Source organism: Platalea leucorodia (assembly GCF_965183815.1).
Source record: "Platalea leucorodia genome assembly, chromosome: 12".
In the NCBI taxonomy this organism is placed as follows: Eukaryota; Metazoa; Chordata; class Aves; order Pelecaniformes; family Threskiornithidae; genus Platalea; species Platalea leucorodia.
This window is the reverse complement of record NC_138834.1, coordinates 13,291,000-13,317,023: the sequence shown is the minus strand read 5'-3', so window position 1 is coordinate 13,317,023 and position 26,024 is coordinate 13,291,000. Positions and strand designations below refer to the sequence as shown.

At 58.9% G+C, this 26,024-nt stretch overlaps 1 protein-coding gene across 1 annotated transcript in view; it reads right to left on the bottom strand.

The window, feature by feature from the left end:
- Positions 1-23,042, bottom strand: part of KSR2 (kinase suppressor of ras 2) — a gene marked incomplete at both ends in the record, with an annotated part of 82,348 nt that extends 59,306 nt beyond the window's left edge. Inside the window, 4 exons of the mRNA XM_082324723.1 lie at positions 6,372-6,876; positions 14,428-14,578; positions 15,445-15,585; positions 22,866-23,042. Coding sequence (XP_082180849.1) covers positions 6,372-6,876; positions 14,428-14,578; positions 15,445-15,585; positions 22,866-23,042 — 974 coding nt within the window. The remainder of the gene's footprint in view (positions 1-6,371; positions 6,877-14,427; positions 14,579-15,444; positions 15,586-22,865) is intronic.
- Positions 23,043-26,024: the final 2,982 nt, after the last annotated feature.

The window sequence follows — 26,024 nt, the reverse complement described above, 5'->3', positions numbered from 1 at the left end:
CCAGATCAGGTTGCTCAGAGCCCCGGCCAACCTGACCTTGAATGTTTCCAGGGATGGGGCATCTACCACCTCTCTGGGCAACCCCTGCCAGTGTTTCACCACCCTTATGGTGAAAAATTTCTTCCTTTTATCTAGTCTGAATCTACCCTGTTGTAGTTTAAAACCGTTACCCCTTGCCCTATCGCAACGGGCCCTGCTAAAAAGTCTGTCCCCATCTTTCCTGTAGGCCCCCTTTAAGTATCGAAAGGCCGCAATGAGGTCTCCCCGCAGCCTTCTCTTCTCCAGGCTGAACAACCCCAGCTCTCTCAGTCTGTCCTCATAGGAGAGGAATGAGTAGGCTGAAGACCACAGAACTCTCCATCGGTATAAGACCCCATTTCCCAGCCACCAGCATCTCCATGCTTGCAAAACTCAACTAAGAAGAGATGTGATCAACTCAAGCACTTGCCTACACTACTTGCATTAACACGAGAAGAGCAACGCTCGCATGGCCCAGGCACCCGTGCACACACCTGGACCTGTTTTGGGAGGCAAGTCTCCAAAAACTACACCACTGGAGGGAAAAACATGGACTGCCCATGGCTGGAAAGCCCTGAAGTGGAGGTTCATTACACTAACTACAGTTCCGCAAACCTTTCATCTCAGCAGAGACCTGGGGCAATTTTTCTCTGTGGTTTGCTTGCAGGCTGCCTCTGGATCCGAGGTTGCTGATGCATGGTGAGCTTGGGTAGCTCTTTAATTGAAAGAGAAAAGTCAGAGCAATCTCATGGCTTTTTGGGAAGCCTGCTCTCTGCGTCTTCTCAGTTTTCATTTCATTATTGCCAAGGAAGCCACCGGAGCACTTGGCCAACCCACCACCTGCTTGGGCGCTGGGCTGGCCACAGCAGTGGGTCACTGGGGGCTTGCAGGATGGTGATGAAATGCGCTCACCAGCCTCTCGGACCACAAAGAAGAGGACAGAGGAGCTGCTTTGTGTCTTTCCTGCATAGCTACAGCTGGAAGAGAGAGCTGAGAAGAGCTCAAGCATGTCCTCCTATCATGACCAACAGTGATCAGTCCATCTCCCGGTCACCACTCCAGGACGTTGCCCACAGCACCTGCCCCCACCGTGCCCTCTCCTCCTGCTTGGACACCGTGGAGGCAGCAAATCAGGCAATGGTGCCAGCAGCAGGAGAGCTCTGCCGCCTCTCACCTGCCCCCCCACACCAAGACGTTAATCCTTATCTAAATTCATAATCACGCTCTCTGTTTTCAAAGTGGCGAAAGGAGGCTCAACTTCTCATTAAAGGACACGGTGAAAAGTTTCTCCTCCAAGCATGTTAAAGCTCCTGCTCCTCTTGATGGAATACCACAGCAGTAATTAACATTAATGACATACCTAAGGAGAACGGCAGCCCAGAGCCGTGGGATAATTGCAGCAGAGAGCCAGTTTGTTACGGAGGCTACCCATCACTGTCAAGACGCGGTGTGCAGACCATACTTTGAGAGAGCTGGAGACAATCCAGGGCCTGTGCAAAACTCCACAGCCCTGACTCACCATCAAAGGCACCAAGATTAATCGGAAAGATTATTTGGAAACAGCGAGAGAGATGCTGCTTGTTTTGCTCTCCAAATTCCCTCACTTCAATGCTCTCCCCCTTGCAGAAATACCAGGTGGGTCTCTACATTTTCGGACACCATACAGGATGAATAACACAACGCTGAAGATGCTGCATATGGATTATTTGCACGTGTTGGTAGTATCCCACTGCATCCACCTGCTCTGCAAACATCAATCTCTTGCTCATCCCCCAAAGCCAAGAGCTCACCTGCCTTTCCAAGCCTGGGAAATGTCAGAGAGACACCAGGCACAAGAGCTATCTCGATGCCACTCTATCAAATCCAACCCATGCAGAATATCAAATAATTGATCTACCTGGTAGAAGCGTTGATTGGAATTGATACGAGGGAAAATGTCATTATTATAAAGGTTGCAGAGCAGCAGAATTAATGTCCTGTCACTCAGTAGCATTTAAGACCATCGTAGATGATTAACTCTGAGGGACAGTCTAACTGCAGGCTGCTCGGTGTGGTGGGGACGGTGGAGAAGACCTCTGGTCCTAGGTTTCTGCAAGTTTATGACTCAGTCTTTCACCTCTCCACCTAGATGCCCCAAGTAGGATCCTACACTAGACGTGGCCAAGTGCCGCAGGACATAGCCTGTTCTCAGGGGTTTCTCTGTTACATGGGATGGAAAAAGCCAACCCCACAACAGAGAAAGTGACAAGTTAGAGTTGGTTCAGAGTGGGAAATAATACAAGGGAAAAGGAAAAGAAGAAAATGAGTACATGCTCTATCACCAGATCAGATTGAACTTCACGTCTGACTTCATCCATCCAGGATATCCTCATCCTGATTTTGAAAAACAGTACCAAAAACCAACCTGTGTCAACAAGGCTAAAGGCAAGGAAGAGAACCATTTTAAGACTTTGGATAAACAGCCTTTTCCACCAGAACACCTAACCCTATCTGCATCCACGCCTTGAATGCAATCGCAACGATACAGGATAAGGAGACTTCATTGAAAACTTACCTAAAATAAAGCTGCCTTGAGCTGGAGGAGCCTCCTCCCAGCCCAAACCTGACCTAGGTACACCACAAAAACTGCATGTCCTCTCTAGCAGCTGCTTCACTTTAGCTCTCGGGAAAGTTCAGCATTTCCTCCGGGGCTCAGCCATGTCAGGTCACACTGCTTTAATTCACCATCGATACGCTCTGATCCTCCCTTCCCAGCTGTTTGCCGGAGGCTATTCTTTGAAGGCCATGATGTTCATGAATTTGGCCAGACACCACAGTGGCAAAAGGAACCACAGCTGGGAAGCGGATGAGGTTTTGGGCTCACCTCCCCTTTGCATGGGTCTAAGGATGAAGACCACCCAACCACCGCTTTGGGGCAGGACACCCCTGGGCAGATCTTGCCTCCAGAGGGCTATTTTATACGCACCCTTCCAAGGGTTAACAGACACTCTTAAGCTCGCTCTTAACTAGCTTGACTTTTGTTCCCCAACTAATGTATTTTTAAGACCTTCCATTCAGAGTTTGGGTTTTTTCCTGACTTCTTGCTGATGAATAATCATTAACTATCCATGAAAGATTTAAATGGCCCGTGGAATTCATGAGGTATTAAATGGGCATTATATTATCAGCCACTCTAAATGTTTTGTTTCCGTTTCAAGACCATTCATGAGATCTTTATGGATTGTGGATTTATGGAAGGCAGGGGATCTTTTTCGGAGTAATGTTCCGTACCCCAGAGTTACGGTCAACAGCTGGAGGCTCCGTGCAGGAAAATCTGAGGCTGTAAGCTCAAAAAAATTAACCCCTGCTTCAGAAACTTTCAGCATACAAAAACAATGGATTAAACCCTAGAAATAAGCTCCAAAACACAGAACACAAGCAAACTTACAAGCTGTCATCACGAGTCAAGTTGGTATGTGGTGGCCTCGCTCCAGAGAGGACCTGGTTGCTGCTATGCTCTCCCAGATATATGGCGGTGGTTTGCTTTTGTGCCTGCACTGAGACGGAAAAATCTGTTGGGGCAGCTTCACAGCACCCCAACAGCTTCCCTCCATCAGTACTGACCTGCAGCTCACAGGGAGAGAGCTTTTTCCTTTTGCCAAGGGCATCCCTGGCTCCCCAGAGCCCATTTCACCCCATCTGGAGATGGGGCACACCAGGTGAGGAGATAAATCAGCCTGAGGGACACCGGTCTCCCTCTCGGGAGGGTTTCAGATGGGTTCCACCAGAAAGCAGTCTGCAAAGAGGTGGTATGGGGGTAAATCTAGACCCAAAATCACCCCAGGAGATCCCACCCAGCACTTGGGGTCCCCAGCAGTGTCCCCAGACTATCAGCTCTGCAGGTCTACCACCTCTTTCCATGCTGGGACACAATACAGGGAAGAGGAAGCCACGATCTGAAGCAAACCAAGAGCCCACTGGCACAGCTAAAACCAGAAAGGGTTGATCAGAGAAGGCTTGAAATAATTTTTCAGGGATGAGCTCCATTTCACGTTTGAGGTCAGGAGGAAACGTCCCTCCTGCAGAGAGCACAGAGGACTCTGACACCGCAGAAGTTATGACACTAAAAACCAACTACCCTACAATACACGTGCATTGCGTGGACGCTGCCATAAAATAAGAATTAGCTGATAACAGCCCCAAAAAGCCACTTTTTCTCTGTGCCAGGCAAAGTGTTAGCCACAGCATTCAGGCTAATAAACAGCTAAAACTTCAGCACATCTCTGCTAGAGAAAAGGGGAAAAAAGAAGAAGCTGCCTCTTTAATGCACTAATTACTATCCCGAAACACTAATGGGATTAGCAAGCAGGATTTAGTGGTTGCGTCCTGAAAAATCATTAAGTGCCATTAGAGAAAATTAACCTCCCTGGTTCTCCGAGCGGCTTTCGGGAGCCTGGATCCTTCCGCATCGACACGATAAACCCCCGGTAGGACGGTAGCACAACGGAGCCCTGTTAATATTGGCGCTCTCTTTCCTCTATTAATTCACTAATTAAAGTTGCATCACCTAAGGCGACCCAGCACCACCGGGAAGGGGAGCACCAGAGATGCTGGGCAAATGGGACACGGTCGGGCAGGGACTGAAGGAAAGCAGAGACTGATGAAGGAAGAAGGGACGTGACCATGTTCATGCAAACCCTGTTTACGATTTCCTTCTCCACGCCCTGCCCCGCTCTTTCCCCTTGCAGGAAAGTTGAGGCATCCCATCCCTGGCTGGCTCGGGGAATCACTGGCCAAAGGGTTTGCTGGAATAAGGTCCAGACACCCATGTCCAAACCTCACCCCAGATCCATGTCAGGGTGACCTGGGATGTGCAATGACCACAGTGGGGATCAAATGGCTTGGGGGGAGCAAAGGCACGCTTTGCCCTCGCTGAGACCTGCTGTGTTAGCGAAGGGTAGAGCTTGGATCGGATGCTGAAACACAAATAAAAGTATGAGAGAAGACAGGCTGCTCGCTAAGGCTTTGCTCCTGCAAACGCCGCGATGCTCACTGGGAACAGACCAAAGTAAATATGACTTTCCAGTGCCTAAGCACGAGGGGGAGGGTGGCCTTACGGGAGGCACCGTCCAGCTGAAATAAATTAATTTCCAAAAGCTAAAAGCCTTTAGAGACCAAAAGCTCCCAGCCAGGGGGAGAAGGACAAGCGCCCTCATTTCATTAACGGCCGCAGCCTTGGGGACGCAACGGGGAAACAAGTGACACCGCGATGCTGTGGCCACCAGACACATCTGCCAACCCAAACCCCCTCCGGTCTGCTCCTGCCAGAACAAGGGGAGAGGAGGGTCTGGCAGCCAGGAGCACCCCGTGCAGGCAGCAGATTTAACCCTTCACATGCCCCAGCCGGAGCTGCCTGAGCATCGCAGCTGCCTCCGGGGCCGGGCAGGAGGGTCTGTGTCACCATGCCAGTGTATCCTGGGCTTTCTCCTGCTCCCACCACATCCCTCAGGGGACTCTACCTGAGCTTCTGGCATTGCCTTATCTTCCAAGAACCCCAAATTTGAGGACAAACAGGGTAGTTTGTCCCGGGGCTCCTGTTTTGGGACGCTAGCAGAGACCAGCCATGCTCCATCCCAACGCATCCTCAGGGAGAGGAGACGATGCCCTGAGGTGGCCACCGGTCCCCTCTGCCACCCCACGCTGAGGCAGCAGAAGGGCTTTCTGAGCACAGCCACCAAAAGGGCCCAAAGGAGATGGGAGAGGGAGCGCGTGGATGCCGAGGAGCCCTTTTCCTGCACAGCAGCAGCCTCTGCCGGCACCGGAGCCGCAGAGCAAGAGCAGCGGGAAGGAGCTGTGGCACGGCCAGGGCCTGAAGAGCCTTCTGCAAACACCAGCAGGGATGGAAAAGATACCAGGGAGGTCTCCGGACTATAAAGCATGGTGTATAAAATATCCACATTTCAGCTGAAAGCTGTCTTCCCATCTCGCTTCACATGCGCTCACACCCATGCACAGCTCTTACAGCTGGGTTGTGCATCCTGGTGCTGCAGCTGCAAAATCCAACCGTCCAACCCACCTGTGCCACTGGGGCCATGCTCTGGCACTCAGGGGCTTTGCTCAGCAGCAGCTCCAGGTGCTCCCCACCCACTCTGCACTTCCAAAATCAGGTCCCAGGGGAGCAAAGTAGACACCGTCCCAGCCACATCCCCGCTGCCTGCTAGAGCTACAAAGAGCTTTTCTACCTCAAAGCTAAAAAAAAAAAAAAAAAAAAAGACACTGAGTCCCAAAATTTAGAGACCAAAGCACTTTTCCAAAGGATCTGGGATGGCGTTCATCACCCCACCACGCACCAGCACCCCAGGGCACCCACTTACTTGGGGGTGTGCGCCTCATCCACACGATGCCCCAGCTGGAACTCGTGGGACTTGCTCCGGTGCAGCGCGGTGAAGCCAGGGATGAGATGGATCAGTTTTCGCGATGAAGGTGGAGGCGTCCCAGGGGGCTTCAGTTTATTCCTCCGTCGTATTGGCGGGGTGCCCGGCGGCGTCATGGTGGTCACGATGTTGGGGGTACGCGGAGGGGTGTGAGCGACGTGTCGCTGGCGCGGGGAGGGTGGCAGGGACCGGTGGCCGGACTCGACGGGTGGGCAGAGCCCCGGGTGACCCTCCACGGTCAGCCGGTCCACGTGGGTGTACATGGGTCCATGGGGCAAGGCCGCGTGGCAGTGATGCTGCCCACACTTGGGTTGGACCTTGGGGCTCTGCGAGAGGTGCGTCCTGCCCCACTGCCCCGGCTCCGGCTGGCACCCGGGGCTGTTCTCCTTCCCCGGTTCCGTCGTGGGCCACTGGATGGTCCAGTCCTGCTTGGAGAGGCTGCCGCCTGCGACAGAGCACACAGACATGGCCATGCGGCGCGGCAGAAGCCACACGGTGTCGTCCCCCCCCGGCACCGCGCACACCCCCCAGAAACACCAGCAAGAAGCTTCTCTGCGTTATGCACGTGGAAAGCCAAGCAAACGCTCTGCAAGGGTTAGAAAGGTGCTTTGTCCACGTGGCCCCCCACCATCACCCGTCTGCCCACCGCCACCCCAAAACACGACAGGGATGGGACACCCCTTGCCTGGGCAAGGCCGATGCCCCCGTCTCACTCCTACAACCCCCCCCGTGCCAGCCAGTTGTGCCATTTGCATAAAGGAGGGGGGCTGTAATTAAGTGGAGCTCCTCTCTGCTTCCAATTATTCATCTCCACCAGCAGAGAGGTGAGCAAAGGGCTGTCAGCAGCAACTTCACAGCGCCAATGCAACGGACCCAATTCAAGGCCCCTTCACCAACTCCTTTTGATCGCCTCCGCTAAGAAAACCAACATAAAACCGTAATCTCTTTATTTTAAAAAGGCTCCTTCCCCATCCCCTTTTTGCTTATTAATTGCCTGGCCTCTTCTCTCCCCAGCCGTTTCAACGGGAATGTTTTATTTCAAGTTCCAGAGGAAAAGTAAAGGAGGAAAGGGTTTTGGAAATGAGAGCTTTAGGATTGGATTGGAAAAAAAAAGCTCCAGGGAAAAAGGGGACAAGGAGTTTTCTTGAATCATTCTCCCAAAGCAGAAAATAAAATAAAAAATAAAGCAAGTCCTAATCCAGCTGCTTTTAGAGTTGCTTCTCCAGCTGCTACGACCCAGCAAGAAGCTCATAAAAAAGTTAATGCCCTTCCTCCTATTTTTATTAATTAAGAAAAAAAATCCTGCTGTCGGAAAGCCTGGCCTCTGCCAGGACGCTGCTGCATCTCCGAAGCCACGGTGGGCACGCACGAGCCCCCTCCTCACCAAAACGGCCCAGCCCAAGCGGGGACACGGCAGGTGACAGGTTGGAGCGTGTCACAGCTTTGCATGGGGACATATCACCTCCAGCAAGGCCACCCTACCTGCGGGCGCCTGCACCCACGTGCCAGGACGCTGGGTGCTCAACCCAGTGCCACGTATAGACTGGCTCCTCGCCCCCAAGGCCACTGGTGGCCACCGGTCCCTGAGGCCACCCCGGCTGGTGGCACCCGGCTTCACGCACAGCCCCGGGCTGGGGAAGGTGCAGCCACCGCCGTGCATGGGCATAGGTGAGGGAGGACGCAACGCCATGAATTAAATCCTCCCGCAAGCCATCGACCCCTCCAGTTAATTAATCCGCACCCAGGGATTTGCAAATCAGCATGCATGTATGTAAATCAAGGTGCTCCCCCATTGGTTGCTCTGCAAGCATAGATTTGCATAACTCAAAACTGCCCGGATGCTGTGGGCCCAGCAGCATCCCCGTGCTCCCACCCCCAGCAGTAATTAGCAGCAGTTAACGAAGAAGGAGAGCCCAGGCTGCTGCCCGTGACCCAAAGACTGGTCATGGCATCACGGCCACCGCGTCCCGTCCCCCCCCATTGCCGTCCCCGTCAACGCTCGGCTGTGTCGTAACACGACTGATGCGCTCGAGAGCAAAAATAACCCGTTCTGGGGCTGGTGGGTGCGTCAGGGCTAAAAATACCCTGGGATAAGCTGGGGAAACGTATTTTCAACACACGGTTGCTTACAGGCACGCTGCAGGTAGCGGGCACTCCACTTGATGATAAACGCTTAAACCGAGAACGCACTTGAAAGCAAAAATAACAAAAAAATCCCCACTCTCTTCTCTCTGCAAAGCGTGTTAAATGCTTTTGGATTTTGCTCCCCCCCCCAGGGCTCCCCCGGGTGTTGCTGCTCTGCCGGAGCCGATTCCCAGCTGGAAAAGCGAGGGAAGAGCTCGCACAAAAGCAAACTCCCTTTTGCCCAGTTTTCCCCAAGCTCTGCCTGCCTCGATGGAGCTGCAAGGCTGCCTGTTCGCTCGTAAAAGCCTATTTGTTTTGTTTAGATAGCAAATATTAATTGCATATTGAAATGAGCATCAGCTACAGCTGCCCACCGCCCCTCCGACCCCACGGGTCGCCTCTCCCAGCTGCCACCGAGCCCTGGCCACCAGCACAAAGGGACCTGTGCTCCCCTTGGCCAAATTTGGCTTTTATTAATCCCCTCGGTACTGCTGCTGCCTCCCTGCTTAGCTCAGCCTCCTTCACTCCACCGTACTTCATTAGGGAAGAAGCATTTTCTGAACCACTCCATTAAAATAAACAAGAAAACAAACTCCTGGGAGGAGGTGGAGAGGAGCGCTCGTCGTCAGGACACAGTGGAGATCGAGAGATGCAGAAAGACAGCTAAATGTCACCAGAAAAGCTGTTTTCCCCTCGTTCCAAAAGACGAATAGCAAGTTTTGCTTTGATTTCCTAAAACAAAACACTGGGAATAATTTGCTGCCCCTTAGGGCGCTGGGGGCAGCGGGTCCCATGCAAAAGAGGACCCGTACCTGAAGCAGCCCTGCACCCCGACTGCTCCTTGGGGGATGCTGTGATCGCTCTTTCTCCTTCCCCAAAGGCATCTCCAACCAAATGGAGACGTGCACAAAACCAGAGCAAGATCTTGGCATGCTTCAACAGCGAGGGAAACCCCGATGGCTGCAGCCGCCTCTCCCAGCACCAGCATCCCAGCAATCCCACCCTCGCCGTGGGGTAAAATAAACCCCGGCATCACCCAGCCCGTCAGCGCTGTGACACGCCGGAGGGATGGCTCTGCAGGGATGGGGATACCGGTCACCAGGAGGGACCGACTCTGCAAACCTTTCCACCATGGCCAGCACAGCTTTTAAATCTGCCCCAAATGAGGACGCTCACCACTTTGTCATTACATTGCCCTTCCCCACCCTGCATCGAATTTTCTTTTAAAAAGCTCATCCCTACCGAAGCCAAAGCTTTTCCCCCCGCCACCCAACAGCTTCCAGCAGGACTCTGCAGCTCTTCAAGGCAGGGACCAGCCCGTGCTCCATCGCAGCCTCCCCGGGCTCCTCTCGCCCTGCCTGACCCCGCACCCTCCCCAAGCCACCCGCAGCCGGGACGACTCATAAATATTCAGCGCCGGATCATTTTTCCCCATAGGACAGCTAATAACCTCCACGCATAACTCACTAGTCACACGCCATCAACTCCTCAATCCACAGCGGCCCCGCTCAGCTCTTACTTAATAATAAATTAATCCCACTTTGAGTTCAAAACCGATGCCTTGGCTGCTAATAAAATACCGCTGCCAAGTGTAAGGTTTTGCAGCCGGGAAAAATTCGATACAGACTTGTTAATACAATAAAGCAGGGGTTTAATATAGCGTTGCCACTATAGTTGATAAATAAATATAACATGCTTTTGGTTTATAAAGTGCTCCGGGGCTTTCCCTCCTGCTGGAGCTGCCCCCAGGATGCTTGGTAGGCAAAGGGGCTCCTTCCCCGCCGTCAAAGCCCGTCCTGGCAAAATTCATCAGCATTTAAGCGATAAAACAGCATCTTGCTTCCTCCCTGCCTCCTCCCCAGCCCCCACACAGGCAGAATTGGCCTGGGAAATTAGATGTCTCTAATTAACGACTCAATAAATAGAGATTGATGGAAAAGGTTAATACTGTACCTCATTCCTGCTTTATTAATACTAATCTTGGCTTCTAGATATCGACCACTACTGCACTTGCAAAGAAATTACATGATGTTTTAAAGAGGCAGCAACTTGTTCATTAATTATATTTTCGGACTAGGATCGTCTCTTGGTTTACAAGGGGATAAAACGCAGATAAAAAGCCATGTCCATCGTAGCATGGTACATCTGGGTTGCCTTCTGGCGGGGCTGCGATAACCCAATGGACCCGAGATCCCAGCACTACATCCTGAGAGGTCATTACTGCCATCCTGAGCTGCTTTTCAAACCGCCCCCACCCAGCACCCAGCCTTTAAGCACCCAGCCAGCTCCTCAGGGCCGTGCAAACCTCCCAGGCACCCGGCTGGTGGGGTCCAGCCAGGCGTAACACAGCTCCCGGGGGCTGCGAGGATCAAGGCAACGCATCTAGCGGCTCATTTCCAGAACCCCCAACGGAGGGTTGATGGTGCGTTGGATAGAGCCCCAGGGGACGAGGGGACACCAACGGGACGTACGCATGCCAGGTGCTACACAAGCCAGGCCAGCTCTCGAAGCCGGCGCAGACCTTCCTTGCCCAAGCTTGCAGACAGGGCAAAGCTGGTGGCCAGTCACAAAATCACCAGCCAGCAGCTCAGCATCTGCTGAAATGCAGCTGAGGGATGGATGGACGGACCGATGGACAGAAGCAGCACGGTGTTGCCTTAGTGCACCCAGATGGGAGAGCTACAGCCCCACTGCTGCTCGGTCCTAGCTGCCCCCAAGAGCATGCAGGGACATCGCCGATGTACCAGAAACGCTGTTCGGCCGATTCCCCATCCCCGCGGCCCACCGAAATGCGCTGCCCGGACCATGGTGCATCTCAGACCCAGCCCTGAGCAGCTGGATGGGACAACTGCTCCCACCACCCAACCACAGCCCAGGCCAGCTAGCGAGCATCTCACCCTGGCCCGGCCAGAGGTACCAACCGCTCTCATCTCGCCACCTGCAGAAGAGGGGCAGGGGCTGTGCCCCCCCTCTCCCAGGGGGCAAAAAGCAGGGAGACTGCCGAGACGCGGCCATTTGACCTGGCAAAGGCTCTGTCAAGCAGGGAAACACCAGCACGGAGGCAGGGGACATGCAGCTGTGTGAGCAGGATACAAGGACACCATCCGCCAACCTGGGTGGAGCTTTCTGCACCCCAGTCCTCTGGAAATTCAGGGAGATTTGGTCTCCTCCGCTGCCTGGAGGAGCCCCTGCATCCCTTGGGGCTGGCAAGTGCTCCGTGGTGCCCCAAGCTGCCTGTCCCATCCCTGTCCCCAAGGCTTGTGCTGTCCATTGGACAACATGCCAAGGATTTCTGCAGCAGCACACATGGTGCCAGCACGGCAGGGACCCATGCTGGCTGGCAATGCCAGGGACCATTGCACTGCAGAGCCCAAGTCTCCAGCCCCGGCAGAGCAGGAACGGCCACTGCAGCATCTCTGCAACGCTGGAGGGACGAAACTGCAGCCCTCACCGCAAAGCCCAGCCCGCAGGCCCCCCGGGAGCGGCGCGATGATGGATGGAGTTAAATGGAGCGCTGGGGAAGGCAAACACACGTGGTGCCTGGATAGCAGCAAACTCCCTCCCACAGGGACCCAATGGACCACCAAGCCACGTCCCACCAGGAGGGCTGGCAGCCCCATTAAAAAGCAAACCGAGCAGCAAGCATCCCACAGCCCCCCGGTACCCACCCCGTCTCTGCCAGCCAGAAACCACTAGAGGGAAAGAATATGTTTTAGCATCTTCACTGTAGCTGCTGAGCCAAAGGCTCACATGGGTTTTCCAAAGCACGGGTCCCACCGGGGCGCGGGGGAACTCCCTTGGCCGAGCGAGCAGAGGGGCAGGAGGGGGGATGCAGGGGCTGGGCTGAGCCAGCACGGCGAGTAAAGCGGTATTTGTTTGCAACAGGCTTTAAAAGTCAAAGGTGTTTAAACAAAGAGCAGGCTGAGAGCCTTCCCCGGGCTCCGAGGGAGACATCGATGCCCTTCCTCAAATAGTGGAGAGACTTAGTGAAAATGCCAAAGGGAAGGAGGGCAGGAGCACAGGCAGGAGCCGGATTTACGGAGGGAAAGAGCATGGGGGGACTTGTGCTCCGCGGGAAATGTCAGGCTGGTTTCAGCCATCCCCACCTTGCTCTTCCGGCACAGGAGTGGAAGCGGCTGCTGCACTAGCCCCGTGGCAGTGTGCGGTGGCCCTCTGCCACCATCCACCGGCACCGCCAAGCCGTGCCATGCCACACAGCACCACGCCATGCAGGAAGCCCAGAGAAACCGCAGTAACGACAACGGGTGGATGAGGCCGAGACCCCTTTGGGGCAGGAGCTGGGACCCCCTGCCTGCGACATGTCGTGCCATGCAATGGTAATGCGGGGTCACCGCCGGTCCCCAAAACCTGCCCCTCGTTGAAACCACGTCACATCACCCTCCTCGCTGCCAGCCCCGTCCCCAGGGGCTGCTCTGGACCTGCAAAGCCCAGCCGAAAACCCAGCAGCTACACCCCAGCAGGGCTCATCCCCCACCTTCCCCAGCCTCCAGGATACAGCTACATGGGAGGAGCCCCTGAGAGGGGACAGGAGCCAGGCAGGGGGGTCTGGGGTCCCCAAAGCCCAGGGGCCTGGCAGAATTGGGTGTTCTCCTACAGAAGGGTCCCGCCAGGCCAGGACTCCCAGCAGGGACCAGAGCCCGCTACCATCACCCCAGGCTAGGGCCAGGAAAGGAGCCCCTGGGAAGGGGACGGCGGGGGGGTTAGACTGTGAAACGGGGTGTCACTGTTCCCCCCCAGCTGCTCCCAAAGGGAATGTCCCCCCCACCTTACTGCTGCCTGCATGCGCCCCGCAGGGCAGCACCCTGTGCTGGCAGCGCTCCCCCGAGCCGGCACCAAAGCACCGGTTCTGCGGGGAAGAGCCATGCCAGCAGGATACGGTCCCCATCGCACATGGGGGGCAAGGCTGGGCCTGTCCTTGGGGGCACACACATAGAGAAGAGCCCCCCAACTCTCAGGCCAGACCCTGCCAACAGCAGCCCCGGGAAGGGAACCCTCAGCCCCCTGGGAAGCATCATCCAGCAAGGCTCAGCTGGCCTGGGACAAGGTGCCAGGAGAGCCGGATCCTGCACAGCCACCCCCTGCATTGCTCACCCCTTCCCCAAGCAAACGCGGCCATTGCTGCAGCCCCCAGCCCCAGTCCCCTGCTCCAGCCCTGCTCTGCTTGCAGGCTGCAAGAGCAGATAAAGCCAGAGCAGCTCCTGCTTCGTGCAGCCGCCTCTGCAGCGCGGAGCTCTGCTGCCACCGCCCGGGGACCCGCCAGCCCAGCACCCGCACCCCAGCACCCGCATCTGGGGCCACCAGCATCCCCCGGGGTGCCCATCAGCATCACCCCGGGGCAGGTGCTGCAGGGAGGCACCCATACACCCACCCCCGAAGTGGGAAGGGGAAGCAGGGCTTGTGCATGCCCTGGGAAGGGGTTTTGGGTACGGGGGCGCAGCCAGCTGGGAAGCGATGCCGAGTGGCAGGAGCTTGCTGAGTCTCAGGGGCTTTTTCTGAGTCTCCTGGCTGTGCTCCTGCAAGAGGGGTCGGGGGGACCCTGTAAGAAATGCTGCGCCCTCCTTGGGCAAAGCCCCCCTGCAGAGAACTAACAACTCATCACTTCCCGGAGAAGCAAGCCCCACCACCCGCTCCCGAGGTACAGGGATGCGCCAGAGCAAAGATGTCCCCTGGGGGCAGCGGGTACCCGGCCATCCCCCAGGGATGGAGGAACTCTGCAACCCATGGAGAAGAGTCTGCAAACACCTCCAACGCATTAAAGCCGTGCTCCCGGTGTCATCGCAACAGGACGGTGCCACTCACCCCAACCGGCTCGAGGGGACCCGGCCAGCAGGTACAAGGGTGCCCGACTCACCGGACTTGTGGACGCTGCGGAGGCAGGAGAGGGAGGCGTTCAGGCGGGCACACTCCTCGCTGTTGGCCCCAAACTTCTCCACAGTCGCACAGACCTGGTCGTCGGTCATGTCCAGCAGCTCCTCCAGGCTCAGCTGCCCCGGGGCGATTTCCTGATGGGGAGGAATGGGGCAGGAGTGAGGAGGGAGGAATAAACCATCCTGGAGCATCCTCTAAACCAGCACCTCAGGGCACGCAGGTGAGAAACTCTTCCCTCCTGTTGCCCCATTTGGGTCACAGGCCAAAACCCACTCATTTTCCATCTCAATCCACATGAAAACCCAGAGGGCACAGCTTGAACCTCAGCTTTATCTCAAGTTTTTCCACATTCTGAGGCATATCCAGACCCAGCTCAATACTGGGACATCTGGGGACACCATGAAAACCTGCCCCTGCCCTGAGCACACACGGGGACCAGCAGCTTCAGTACAGGCTTTGCTCTTCCCCAGAGTGGGGGGTGTCACGGGAGCACCTCCGGGTGCCACCCCTTCACCGCACCCATCGCCTGCAGGAGCCCAGGACATAGCAGAGGGATGCTGTGACCTGCCATGACACCACCATGATGTGAGAGGGACATGGGGGACCCCCACTGGGGCGGGGGGGGCAGCAGCACCCACGAGGTCCCCCTGGCACCCATGTCCTTCCCTGGGAACAGCAATGGGGTGTCCTCACCGGTGTGTGGAGGAGAGCTGTGGGGTGACCCCAGCCAGCACGTCCCACCACAGCCTTGCAGCATCTTTCCATGCAGCAGAACAACCTGGTCCTGGTCCCTCTGCTCTGGTCCCCCACCTCATTCCCCACCGCCAGCCCCAGGGCCCAAACGCATGGCTTCAAGCCAGTCTCCATCTCGAAAAAAACTGTCCCCTTGCCTAGTTTTGCTCAAGGATCCCACAAACCCCTGGAAAAACCACTACTGGAGAGGTTCAGCACCCAAACCCACAGCAGGGCCCTTCCTGCTCTGGTGATGCCCAGCCCTTACCTCCATCACCTCCTTGCGGATGTCGACGATGCGGAACCAATGCAGGAGCTGGGGGAAGCCCTCCAGCTTGGCATTGCGCTCCTGCAAGGCCACCTTCCTCTTGCAGGACAGCTGCCGGCTGAAGTACTTGACCAGTTTGCTCTGGAAGAGAAGGTGAAAGCCCCTTAGGACCCCCTGCCATGACCCCCCCAACCCACCCCAGGGCAGGAGGGGGGCAGGGGAGGGGGCGACCGCAGGCAGGTTGGGCTCTGCCCCATCCCCAGGGCACGCACAGCCCCTTCTGCCCTCAAAACACCCCCCGTTACCTGCTGCCCACCTTCTGCAGCCAAGGGCTCCTTTGGCATCAAGCTGGGGGCGCAAGGGGGGGCATTTCCCTCCCAAAAAAAGCCCTTTCTCAGCTCCTTTATCCCCAACCCAGCGTGCTTCAGCGTGGGGGTCTCGCCTGGGGGATGGACAGGCCTTACCACCCCAGGGACCCCATGGTGGGTGGACGAGGAGAGAAGACAGGGGACACAGAGGCATTGCTTCTCCCACGCACTAACACAAATACCACCCCCTCCCAGCACTGCCCAGCACCCAAAGGACACGCTCCCCTCTCTTATACCCAGGCTTGGTGCAAAGGGACCCGCTGAGCATCCCCCATTGGGAGCAACCACAGCATCGCACAGTGCCAAGCCTGGGACGTGGGTGTTTGCTCCTTATTCCCCCCCGCACCAGCCCACGTCTGCCCCAGCCCTCCTTCCTCCCACTGCTCCTCATCGCCACAACAGGAGCCATCGACCCCTCTTTGCTCAGCCGTGGCCCCATCCCTCCGCCAACCGTGCCCCCCGAGCCCATCCACCACCAGGCCAAAGATGCCGCGTTAGCAACCGCAGCCTGACAGCTCCCAAAATAAAGACACTGAGCGACTGGCCTCTTTTCTCAGAAATATAGAGCAGAGCCCAGCTCGCTGGAAACCTGCTGGGATTTCCTGCTCCTGGTTTTCCAGCTGGGTGATTCCCCGTCGCCGGCAGCACTACATGGTGTTGTGCCCCTGCCCGCCACCTGCTCTGGCGCACCCCAAAAATAGATGGGCAAAATACGCTATGGCTTGGAATAAAGAGGCAAGAGGAGAAGCCCCATCTCAGGGTTTGGGAGAGCTTCCCCATCTCTCCTGGTCCCTTCCCTCAGTGGTACCCAGCAGTGACGGCTACAGGGCTTGGCATGATGGGATGCACGTGAGCACAGGGCGGGAGGGGGAACCAGCCCCCCCGCACCCATCCGTCATGGTTCGGGTGAGCTGGGTGCACCCAGAGAGGTGCAAAACAGGCAAAACCAGCCCTCTCCTTGCTGCTTGCAGGGGGACCCGGCAGCACAGGCATGGGAGAGGCTGGTGGTCCCCATCCCCTTGCAAACAGGGAGTTCCCACCACCATGTCCCACCAGCATCGCCACCAGCATCACCTGAGTGGGTGACAACTCTGCCAGGAGCCAGACACCTCAACCAGGTGGCCTCTCCCAATCTGGCTAACGGCCATGGAGATTAATTACTGAAAATTAATACCCAAAAGAGAGCTGGGGCTAGCAAAGCAAATGGCTGGGGAGGCCGCAGGGAGCCCCGCAGAGCTGGCTGGGCTCAGAGCTGCCAGGTCTGCTGTTTAAGAAAAGCCACTCTCCTAACACAGACCAGCGAAAGTTTTCGGGCTCAGCCCCGATCGCACGTCCTAAACACACGCCAGGCCCTTGGAAGGGAAATAGCAGCAGGCACCTCGAATACACACAGAGGCAGCTCCTGCCCCCCCAAATAAACCCTTCCCCACCTACAACCACAGCAAAACACCAGCAAAAACCCTCTTAAAAAAAAGAAAATCACCTCCAACCCCACCAGTTTGCTCTTCATTTGTTCCTCCAGCCCCCCCAGCCTGAGAGCCCAGGGGAAACCAAAGGGGCTGCCAGAGCCATAGCAGCCTCCCCAGTGCCAAAATCAGGGTCCTGGAATGGGGACAGAGCTGGGGACTGGGCAGCCTCCACCACCACCACGCAGAGACAAGCTGGGAACAGGGCAAGTAGAGGGAGGTGCTTTAATTTCCAGGCTCCAGGTGGGGGAAATTCACCCCACCCAGCCCTTGAGAGACCAGAGGGGCCATCGTTAGCGCAAATGAGGACCCAGATGGGACCCCCGTGCCCCAGGTGTGGGCTGATGCTCTGGCCCATGGGGCTCAAGCTGGGGGAAAACAAGCCCAGCAAACCCCTGTGAAGTCCAAAAGCACTTCTTGTTTTGCTGAGAGCTTCACCAGCGGGGCTGGAAAGGGAAGCGATTGAGACGGCCCCGTGCCACGGGGAAAGCCCCGTCCCGCGGCTGCGGAGATGCTCTCGCTCACCCTGAGCTGCTGCGCAGGATGGAGATTTTGCAAACATGCTAAATGCTGCTCTGCTGCAAAGGCCAGATCCTGCTGTGGCACAACCCCCCTCAGCTCTTCCGTGCCTCAGTTTACCCATCAGGGAAAAGGGCAGGGGGACACCGTGGGGTGCTGTGGGTGTGCAAGCGGAGGGGACAGAGTCCCAGCAGCACGGGGGGTGTTCGCTGTTTGGGGTCCAACCAGGGATGCTGCCGGTGGGGCCGGGGCTGCGGGGTGGCCCACGCACCTTCCCCTGGAGCTGGGGTTCAGTTTTTGCACCCTTTCAAGCCCCTCTTCTCCCTCCAGCACTGCAAGGGGTAAGGCAGGGTGCGATGCTCCGACAAAAGGGGGTAAAGCCATGAGCAGCCCCTTCCCCTTCGCCATGGCGAGGGGCTGGTGGCTCCTGGGTCTCCCCCATCTCCTCCCTGAGGCAGAGACCTTCCGCTAAAAAACAAGACCCCAACAGGGCTCTGCTGCCCCGCGGGGATGGGTGCAGGCAGAGGAGGGATGTGCCCACTCCGTGTCACTCCCCTGGCACCCTGGGTGACCCCAGCAAGGTGAAGGGCTGGGGTCACCCAGGGCTGGAACCCCCTCCACCCCTGTGCAAGCCCTGCCTCCCCTCTGCACCCCGACGGGGATTTCCAGCCTCCTGCCATCACCCCGGGCAGGATTTCCCCTTGGCAGGCCCTCACCCCGAAACTTGGCACGGCGGCGAGTGGCTGCCCCCGCCCTGAGCAGGCACTGGGCACAGGGAGCCGACAGCCGGTCTCCAAGGAGCAGGAGGGCGGCTGCACCCCCCCGGCATGGCACCCTGCGCCCGCCTTGACGTCAGCCGGGCTGGAGACGGCACCGAGCCCTGCCTGGAGACCGGGGAGAGGCGGCAGAAAATCCACCTGCGGGAGCACGAGGTGAAAGTTAATTAACCTCGCGCAGGTTGGGCCATGCACTGCCAACGCCGGCACCCGGTGAGCTGTCGAGAGGGAGCCCGCGCCTGCCGGGATGCCCATCCCGCTTGGCACGGCCGGATCGGCACGTGACTGTGCTGGATGCCTTCGTGCTGCGAAGCGAAGAGGTTGCTCTGCACCTCCAAATATTCCTGGCACAGCGGCGGGCCACAGCGGATGCTTTCCCATGGCGTGTAGCCGCAACCGGAGCAACTCTTCCCTGACTCCTACCAAGGGGCTCGTTATTCCAGAGACACCTGGAGCACCCTCGGGCTGGGGAATACCTCGCCACGGTTATATTTTCCCTCACAGGGCTCTTTCAAGGCCCTGCTAGGCTCGCATGCCATCTCCAGCTCTGCACATCATTTATTTCACGCACTGCTAAATGGTCCCCGGGGCTCTTTCTAGGAGTACAGGGGCCAAAATGGCTCAAGCCAGCATCCTGAAGATGCCTCGCTCTGCGGGAGGATACAGCCCATCCTCTGCCACCTCCCTGCTACCCTGGCAAAGGGCTGAGCCAGGACTGGCAGGGCAGCGCTGCCCGGCTGGCACAGGGTGAACGGGGGCTGCCATCATCCCTGGGGGGCTGCAGGTTGGTCCGAAACAACGCGGCTGCAATCAGAGAGACACTATGCTTCAAGGAGACGAGCGCTGTGCTCGCCCACGGCATTAGACACCAGAGAATCCACGCACCCAGACAGTGAAAATCCCAGTGCTGGGGCAGCGTCTCCTTTGGCCACGGCCTGTGCAAGTTTGGAAATGGCCACAGCTCTTCCCCAGGTGCCTCTTCCCAGCCTCACCCGCATGTTCACGCGGCAGCCGAAAGCATCCCGGGAGGGTCCCCCCTTCCCAGCAGGATCATGGCAACCCGGGGAGGGGGAACTGCCCATCCTGGGTTATCCTTGGAGCCACCCACCGGTTCCTGGGAGCCCTGACCCATGCTTTGAAATGGGGTGGGGGTTTGACCCCACTGGGGTAACACAGAGAGCAACACAGTGCAGGACAGCCAGAAAAATCACCCAGTGCCGAGCGACTTTTCCTTCTTGCTTTTACCCCGTGCTGCCCCCAGACCTCCGACAAACAGGCAAGTAGCAGCACCCCTCTTCCGTATTTACACCCCAAAACCCAAATTTAGAGATGCAAAGCCTGACTGCCATGCTCAGACGGGGAATAAAGCCCCACCACCCGTGCAGGACCAGGCTGGGCTAACGGGGGGTGGCCGCTCAGCTGCCACCCTTCTGTTCTGATGCTGCTCAGCCCCAGATCTGCTGCCACCCCACTGGCCACAAACTGGCCTCGACTCCCACCCCGGGCGGTGTCGGTCAGCGTTTTGGTCCCAGCTGCTGCCTTGGTCTCCGCTGGAGCCTGTCCCAAGGTGCAAGCAAGACCTAAAAGCCTCCCAGCCCTGAGGGCTGCCACCGAAGCCGGGCTGCAGCCGGTGGTACCCATCCTGAAGGAAGGATGCTGCATGGCGAGATGCTGTTACCAGCTCCCCACACAACCACAGCAGAGAAAGGATGGGGCCTCGCGTGTACCTTAAGGTGGTTTAAGAAGAAAAAAAGTGGAAAAACTTCTATTAATCCAGCAAAATCAGGGTTTAGCATATGAGGATTAACCAAAAAACGTGGATTCACCTGTTTTATTCCAGGCTCGTGCTGATGCAAGGGCCCTGCAAAGTCTCCCCGGGGCACTTGGGGTGAGATGTCCTCCCAGCCCGCCCGTCCCTGGCCATCGTCCCCTTTGCCTCGCCGGTGCCCGGCCCAGCTCCACTGCCGCCAGATGGGAAGGGAAGAAGTGCCGACTGGGGCCTCGGCGTCTGCGTCACGTCCTTGGGACGCGGCGGTGGCGGCGGGGACTCAGGGCCAAACTCAGCTCCTGCTTATGCTGGCGGCAACCCAGGACAACGCCACCGGGAGCCAGTCCAGACCTACACCGATGTGCCGGCATCGGGAATCTGGCCCCAGATTCACCCGTTGTCACTCCCTTCCTGGGAATCGCCTCCTTCCTGTGCTGAACAGCAACGCGTGAGCGTCGGCAGGGATGCCCATGGCTGAGACACGCGTCAGGCACCCCAGTTTGGGGGTGTTTTAGGGAAGGCGATGCCAGGGCTCCCTGCGGCGGGCACAGCACGGTCCATAGGGGCTGGAGAGATGCTTCGCCCGGGATTTGCGGGGTGGCATCCCCACGGCCAGCTCCAAACCCTCTGGCTGGACCAGGCTGAGCCTGGGGGACTTCACCCACACGCCACCGTGGGATTCAGGGAAGAAGCATCCCACCAGGATGGCTCCACCGTGCTCCTCGGCTCCCCTTGCTCCCGTCCGTGGGAGGGAGGCAGTAACTTGTCAGCCATGCTGACCCTAACGAGGAGGTCACTCCACGTGGGAGAAACTTCTGTAGTCCTGCACCTCTGGCCATCGGCTCTTCGGGGGGGCTTTGAGCCTGTCTGCCCCCCGCAAAGTCTCCCGCACACCCTAAAACCGCTGCTGCTTCGTCCCCACCTCCCTGTCCCTCTTCCGAGGTCGCTCCAGGGCCACACGTGGACCAACAGCTCCAGGCTGAGCCCGCAGCCCCTCGCAGAGAGCTGGGATGGGACAGGGCTTGGATCAGGGAAAGGCGACGGCAGGACTGGTGCGAGAACACGGCGCAAGTCGGTGCCCGGGATGTAGAGGTGGGAGCTGCACCCCAACCCCGGGGTGCCCCCCGGCAGCGGCACAGCAGTGGCATGGCGATGCCCTGCTTGCTCCCGCAGTGCTCGGGACCTTCGGGAGCGAAAGCAGCGGGACGGGGAGTTTCGGTCATGGTCCAGAACCAAAAGCCACCCCACAGAGAGGCTGCGGGACCCCGTCAGGGTCCTGTGCAGCCGAGCACAGGAACCACTATGCCACAGTGTTTGGGTTCTCGGTGAGAGTGGCCAGGTTAGAAAGCAGCAGCCAAAAGGGCTCCAAAATCCCCCCACCCACAGCCCCGGTTCCGTGTCAGCCACCTCCACACCGCCATGGCCCTGCCGGTGTCTCCCCAGGGTCACGGCACCGTGGTGGCCACGCTTCTCCCCACTCTGCCACCGGTGTGGGGTCCCGCTCACGCCCGGCCATCCCAAACCTTCCCTGCCCATCCCGGCCTGCCAACCTCCTGCCGAACCCCAAATCCATCCCCAGCCATGTCCCAGCACATTCCAAGGGGAACCTCTTCCTACAGGGCTACAACAGACAGGGCCCCGCTTGACAGCTTTTACTTATATGTATTTTTCCCATCTATGAAACATAAATAAATCCGGCTGGCGCTCCCCTCAGCACGGCCTCGCTGCCTTCGCCCCCAGCAGCATCGAGGCCGTGGCTGGTGAAGCCTCCCCTTCTCGCCAGGGCTCTCCCTGATGCCGGGGGAGGCTGGAGGGTTTGGGCAAGCGCTGCATCGCCGTGGCGGCGGAACCGGGGGCGAGGATGCTGGCCTGCCTCCCGGCGAGGGGCTGGAGCCCGGCCGAGGGGCTGCAGCCTGCTCAGGAGGTAGGAGTATGGCAGGGAAGGATGCAGGAGGGCCGGGGGGATGCAGCCTTGGTGGAAGGGATGCAGGTGGGCTGGAGGGATGCAGCCTGATGGGGAGGTAGGAGCCCCTGGAAGGGATGCAGGCAGGCCGGGGGATGCAGCCCGGTGGAAGGGATGCGGCCCGGTGGAAGGGATGCGGCCGAGCTGGAGGGATGCAGCCTGATGGGGAGGCAGGAGCCCACGGAAGGGATGCGGCCGGGCCGGGCTGCAGCCTGATGGGGAGGCAGGAGCCCCTGAAGGGATGCGGCCGGGCCGGGGGGATGCAGGTGGGCTGGGGGGGGATGCAGCCTGGCGGGGCGGTCGGAGCCGGGGGCGAGGGATGCTGCCGGGCCGGGAGGATGCTGTGGGGCCGGGGGGATGTCGGGGGGCCGGGGCCCGGGCCCGGGGCCCTCCGGGCGGTAGCGGCAGGAGGGTTTGGCGATGCCGGACCCACCTGCAGAGCGCGCAGCCTCACTCGGGCGCACCGCAGCGCCGCGGGGGAGCCCGGCACGGCCCGGGGGGGGGGGGGGGGGGGGGGGGGGTTGGATATTGGGGGGGGGGGGGGGGTCGGTGGGCCCCTACCTCCAGGGTGCGGATCTCCTTTTGCGTGAGGTCGTTGGAGGCGGCGCACTTGGTGCGGAGCCCCTCCAGGTTGGAGATGCTGATGTCGATCATGTTCTGGACCAGCTCGCACTGCTGCAGCGCCTTCTGCAGACTCAGCTGCTGCTCCTCGCTCCTCGTCATGTTGTCCTCATCCATCGCTCGCCGCGCCCCCCCCCCCACCCCTCCTCCCCTTCCCCTCCACCCTCCGCCGCCGCCGCGGCCCGGCCCCCCCCCTCCCTCCCCTGCCCGCCCCCCCCCCCCGCACCGCTCAGCCCCGCTCCGCCGCGGCCCGCAGCATCGCGGCCCCGCCGTGCCCACCCAGCCCGCCCGTCAGCGCGGCGCCGCGGCCGCCTCCCCCCCCCCAACACCGGGCGCGGCGGGGCGGGGGCGGGGGCGGCGCGCTCCGGCACCGCGGGGCCGCGCTCGTTGCGCGCCGCTCCGCGCGGTAGCCCCCCCCCCCCCCCAATCCATCCGTCCGTCCGTCCGTCTGTCCCTTCGCCACCGCGCACCGGCACCCGCCCCCGGCCCGGTGCGGCGGGGGGGAGCGGCGGGGGAGGGTGGGGGCTAGGGGGGGCTGCAATGGGGGGGTGCTGCAATGGGGGACCCTGGGGCAATGGGGGGGGCTGGGGCAATGGGGGGGGCCTGGTGCAGTAGGGATCCCTGCTGCAACTGGGGTCCCTGCTGCAATGGGGGGGGGGGCTGGGGCAATGGGGGGGGCCTGGTGCAATAGGGATCCCTGCTGCAATGGGGGTCCTTGGGGCAATGGGGGGAGGGGGGCTGGGGCAATGGGGGGGCTGGGGCAATAGGGGTCCCTGCTGCAATTGGGGTGCAGCTGCAATGGGGGGGCTGCAGCAATGGGGGACCCTGATGCAGTGGAGGACCCTGCTACAGTGTGGGGGGCTGGGGCAATCTGAGGGGGCTGGGGCAGTTGGGGTCCCTGCTGCAAGAGGGGTCCCTGCTGCACTTGGGGTGCAGCTGCAATGGGATCCCCTGCTGCAATGGGGGACCCTGCTGCAGTGGGGGGGGGGGGGGGGCTGGGGCAATATGGGGGGGCCTGGTGCACCAGGGACCCCTATTGCAATAACAGACACTGCTGCAATGAGATCCCCTGCTGCAAGTGGATCCCCTGGTGCAATGGGGGGGCCTGCTGCAATAAGGGTCCCTGGTGCAATTGGGGTGCAGCTGCAATGGGAGTCCCTGCTGCAAAGGGGGGGCTGGTGTAATAGGGGTCCCTGCTGCAATGGGATCCCCTGCTGCAGTGGGGGGACAATGCCACTGCTGCAATGGGGAGGTGGGGGGTTCTGCTGCGACGGGGAGCTCTGCTGCAGAGGCGGCCAGGCCGGGCTGTGCTGTGTGTGACCGCAGGGCAGGAGCAGCAGGGGCAGCTGGGGGGTATGGGGCATGTGCACCCCCAGAAGGTGCTGTATTGGGGTGCTGCAGCCCCCACTGCGGAAGGAACGGGGCAGGATTCACCTCACTGGGAGGCAGGAGGAGCCAGTTCCCCCCAGCTGCCCTCCCACCCCACAACCTGTCCTGGCACCAAGGGGATGCCGGTGCTGCTCAGGGCCAGGCCAAATCCTGCTTCACCCTAGGGATCCCAAGGGTCGCACAGAAGGGGACGAGCAGGGGGGGCAGCCGGGATGGAAAGCTGCACCGGGATCCGCGGAAAGCCAAGGAGGGACCCTGTGGTCCCTGCCGTAGCAACGGGATTTGGCCTGAAAGGGAGCAAAACCAAATGAAAATCAAGCTGCTGCGTGCCACAGCGTGCCTCCCCATCCTCTCCCCCGGCTCCCCTCTCCCCCAGCTCCCCTCTCCCCCCCTGCTCCCCTCTCCTCTGGCTCCCCTCTCCCCCAGCTCCCCTCTCCCCCAGCTCCCCTCTCCCCCCGGCTCCCCTTTCCCCCGGCTCCCCTCTCCCCCCCGGCTCCCCTCTCCCCCAGCTCCCCTCTCCCCCGGCTCCCCTCTCCCCTGGCTCCCCTCTCCCCCCGCTGCTCCAGCTGCCATAAAGGGATTTGAAATACCAAGGACGCAGTTTGGGGTGCAGTGGCAGGGTGCAGGGGAGGAGGAGGGCACCCAGACACCCCTCCACTCCCCCCCGCCCAGAGGCCACGGCAATGGCCCCACGCTCGCACCCAGGTTGCTGGGTAGAAGCCAAAAAAGTCCCCCCAGCCCTGCGTGCACCCCTGAATCTCCATTTCCCAGCGGCCAGAGCCCCTACAGAAGCACTCACCCCCCGCGCAGGGGATGAACCCCGCTCCTCTTAGCACGCTCAGCTATTTTGGGGTTCAGGCCAGCCCCAGGGCGCAGCAGAGGAAAGGGGGTGCAGGTGGCACGCACTGACCCCCCGCTGCTCAAGCCCTTCCCTTGGCGAAGAACCTTTCCCTCTGCCGGCTGCCGTGCTCGAGAAGCTTTACAGGAGCTTGGTATATACATATAAAACATTTTATGTACATATTATATGTGTGTATATATATAAAAATATATATAAAAAATTTATATCTGATTTTATATACGATTTTTAGATCTATATCTATAAAAGATACCCAAAGCCAGTCAAGAATGGCCAAGCCTGGCCAATGAGCTCAGCAGTTATTCGGGAGAGACGGAGCCAGGACGATGCTGCGAGCAACTCCGCCTGTCCCACTCCCCCGGAGCAAAGCTTCCCCTCACCCGTGACCTCCCTGCCTTCCGATATTTGACTTTTTTCCCAGCTGACGTACCCGTCCCGCTCCATATCAACTCCACGGAGACCACAAGCCAAACCCCCAACAGCTTTATCCATCAATTGAAGCCGGCCGCACTTGCAGTGGTCATCTCACTCTGAGTCGGGATATGGCTAAAGAAGTTTGAAATTTGCTGATTTTTGGGTTTTTTTAAGCAGAAGGTTTAATCTCCAGGCTTGCCCCCGTGTCGGGATGACCACACACGTCCCTTGTCCTCACTAACAACCCATTTGCTTACCTACAAAAACTCTCTGAGGGTCAGAAGGAGCAAGTTAGGGGGATTTTATAGAAATTACTGGAATTTAGCTTTTCGGTCAGTTGTGTGCCGTCCTGCTGGGAAGTGACCCAAAGCTGCAGCCACCCCGGCTCCGCAGAGCGTCCCCAAGCCTGGCTGTAAGGGGACTCCGAGGGACTCCCC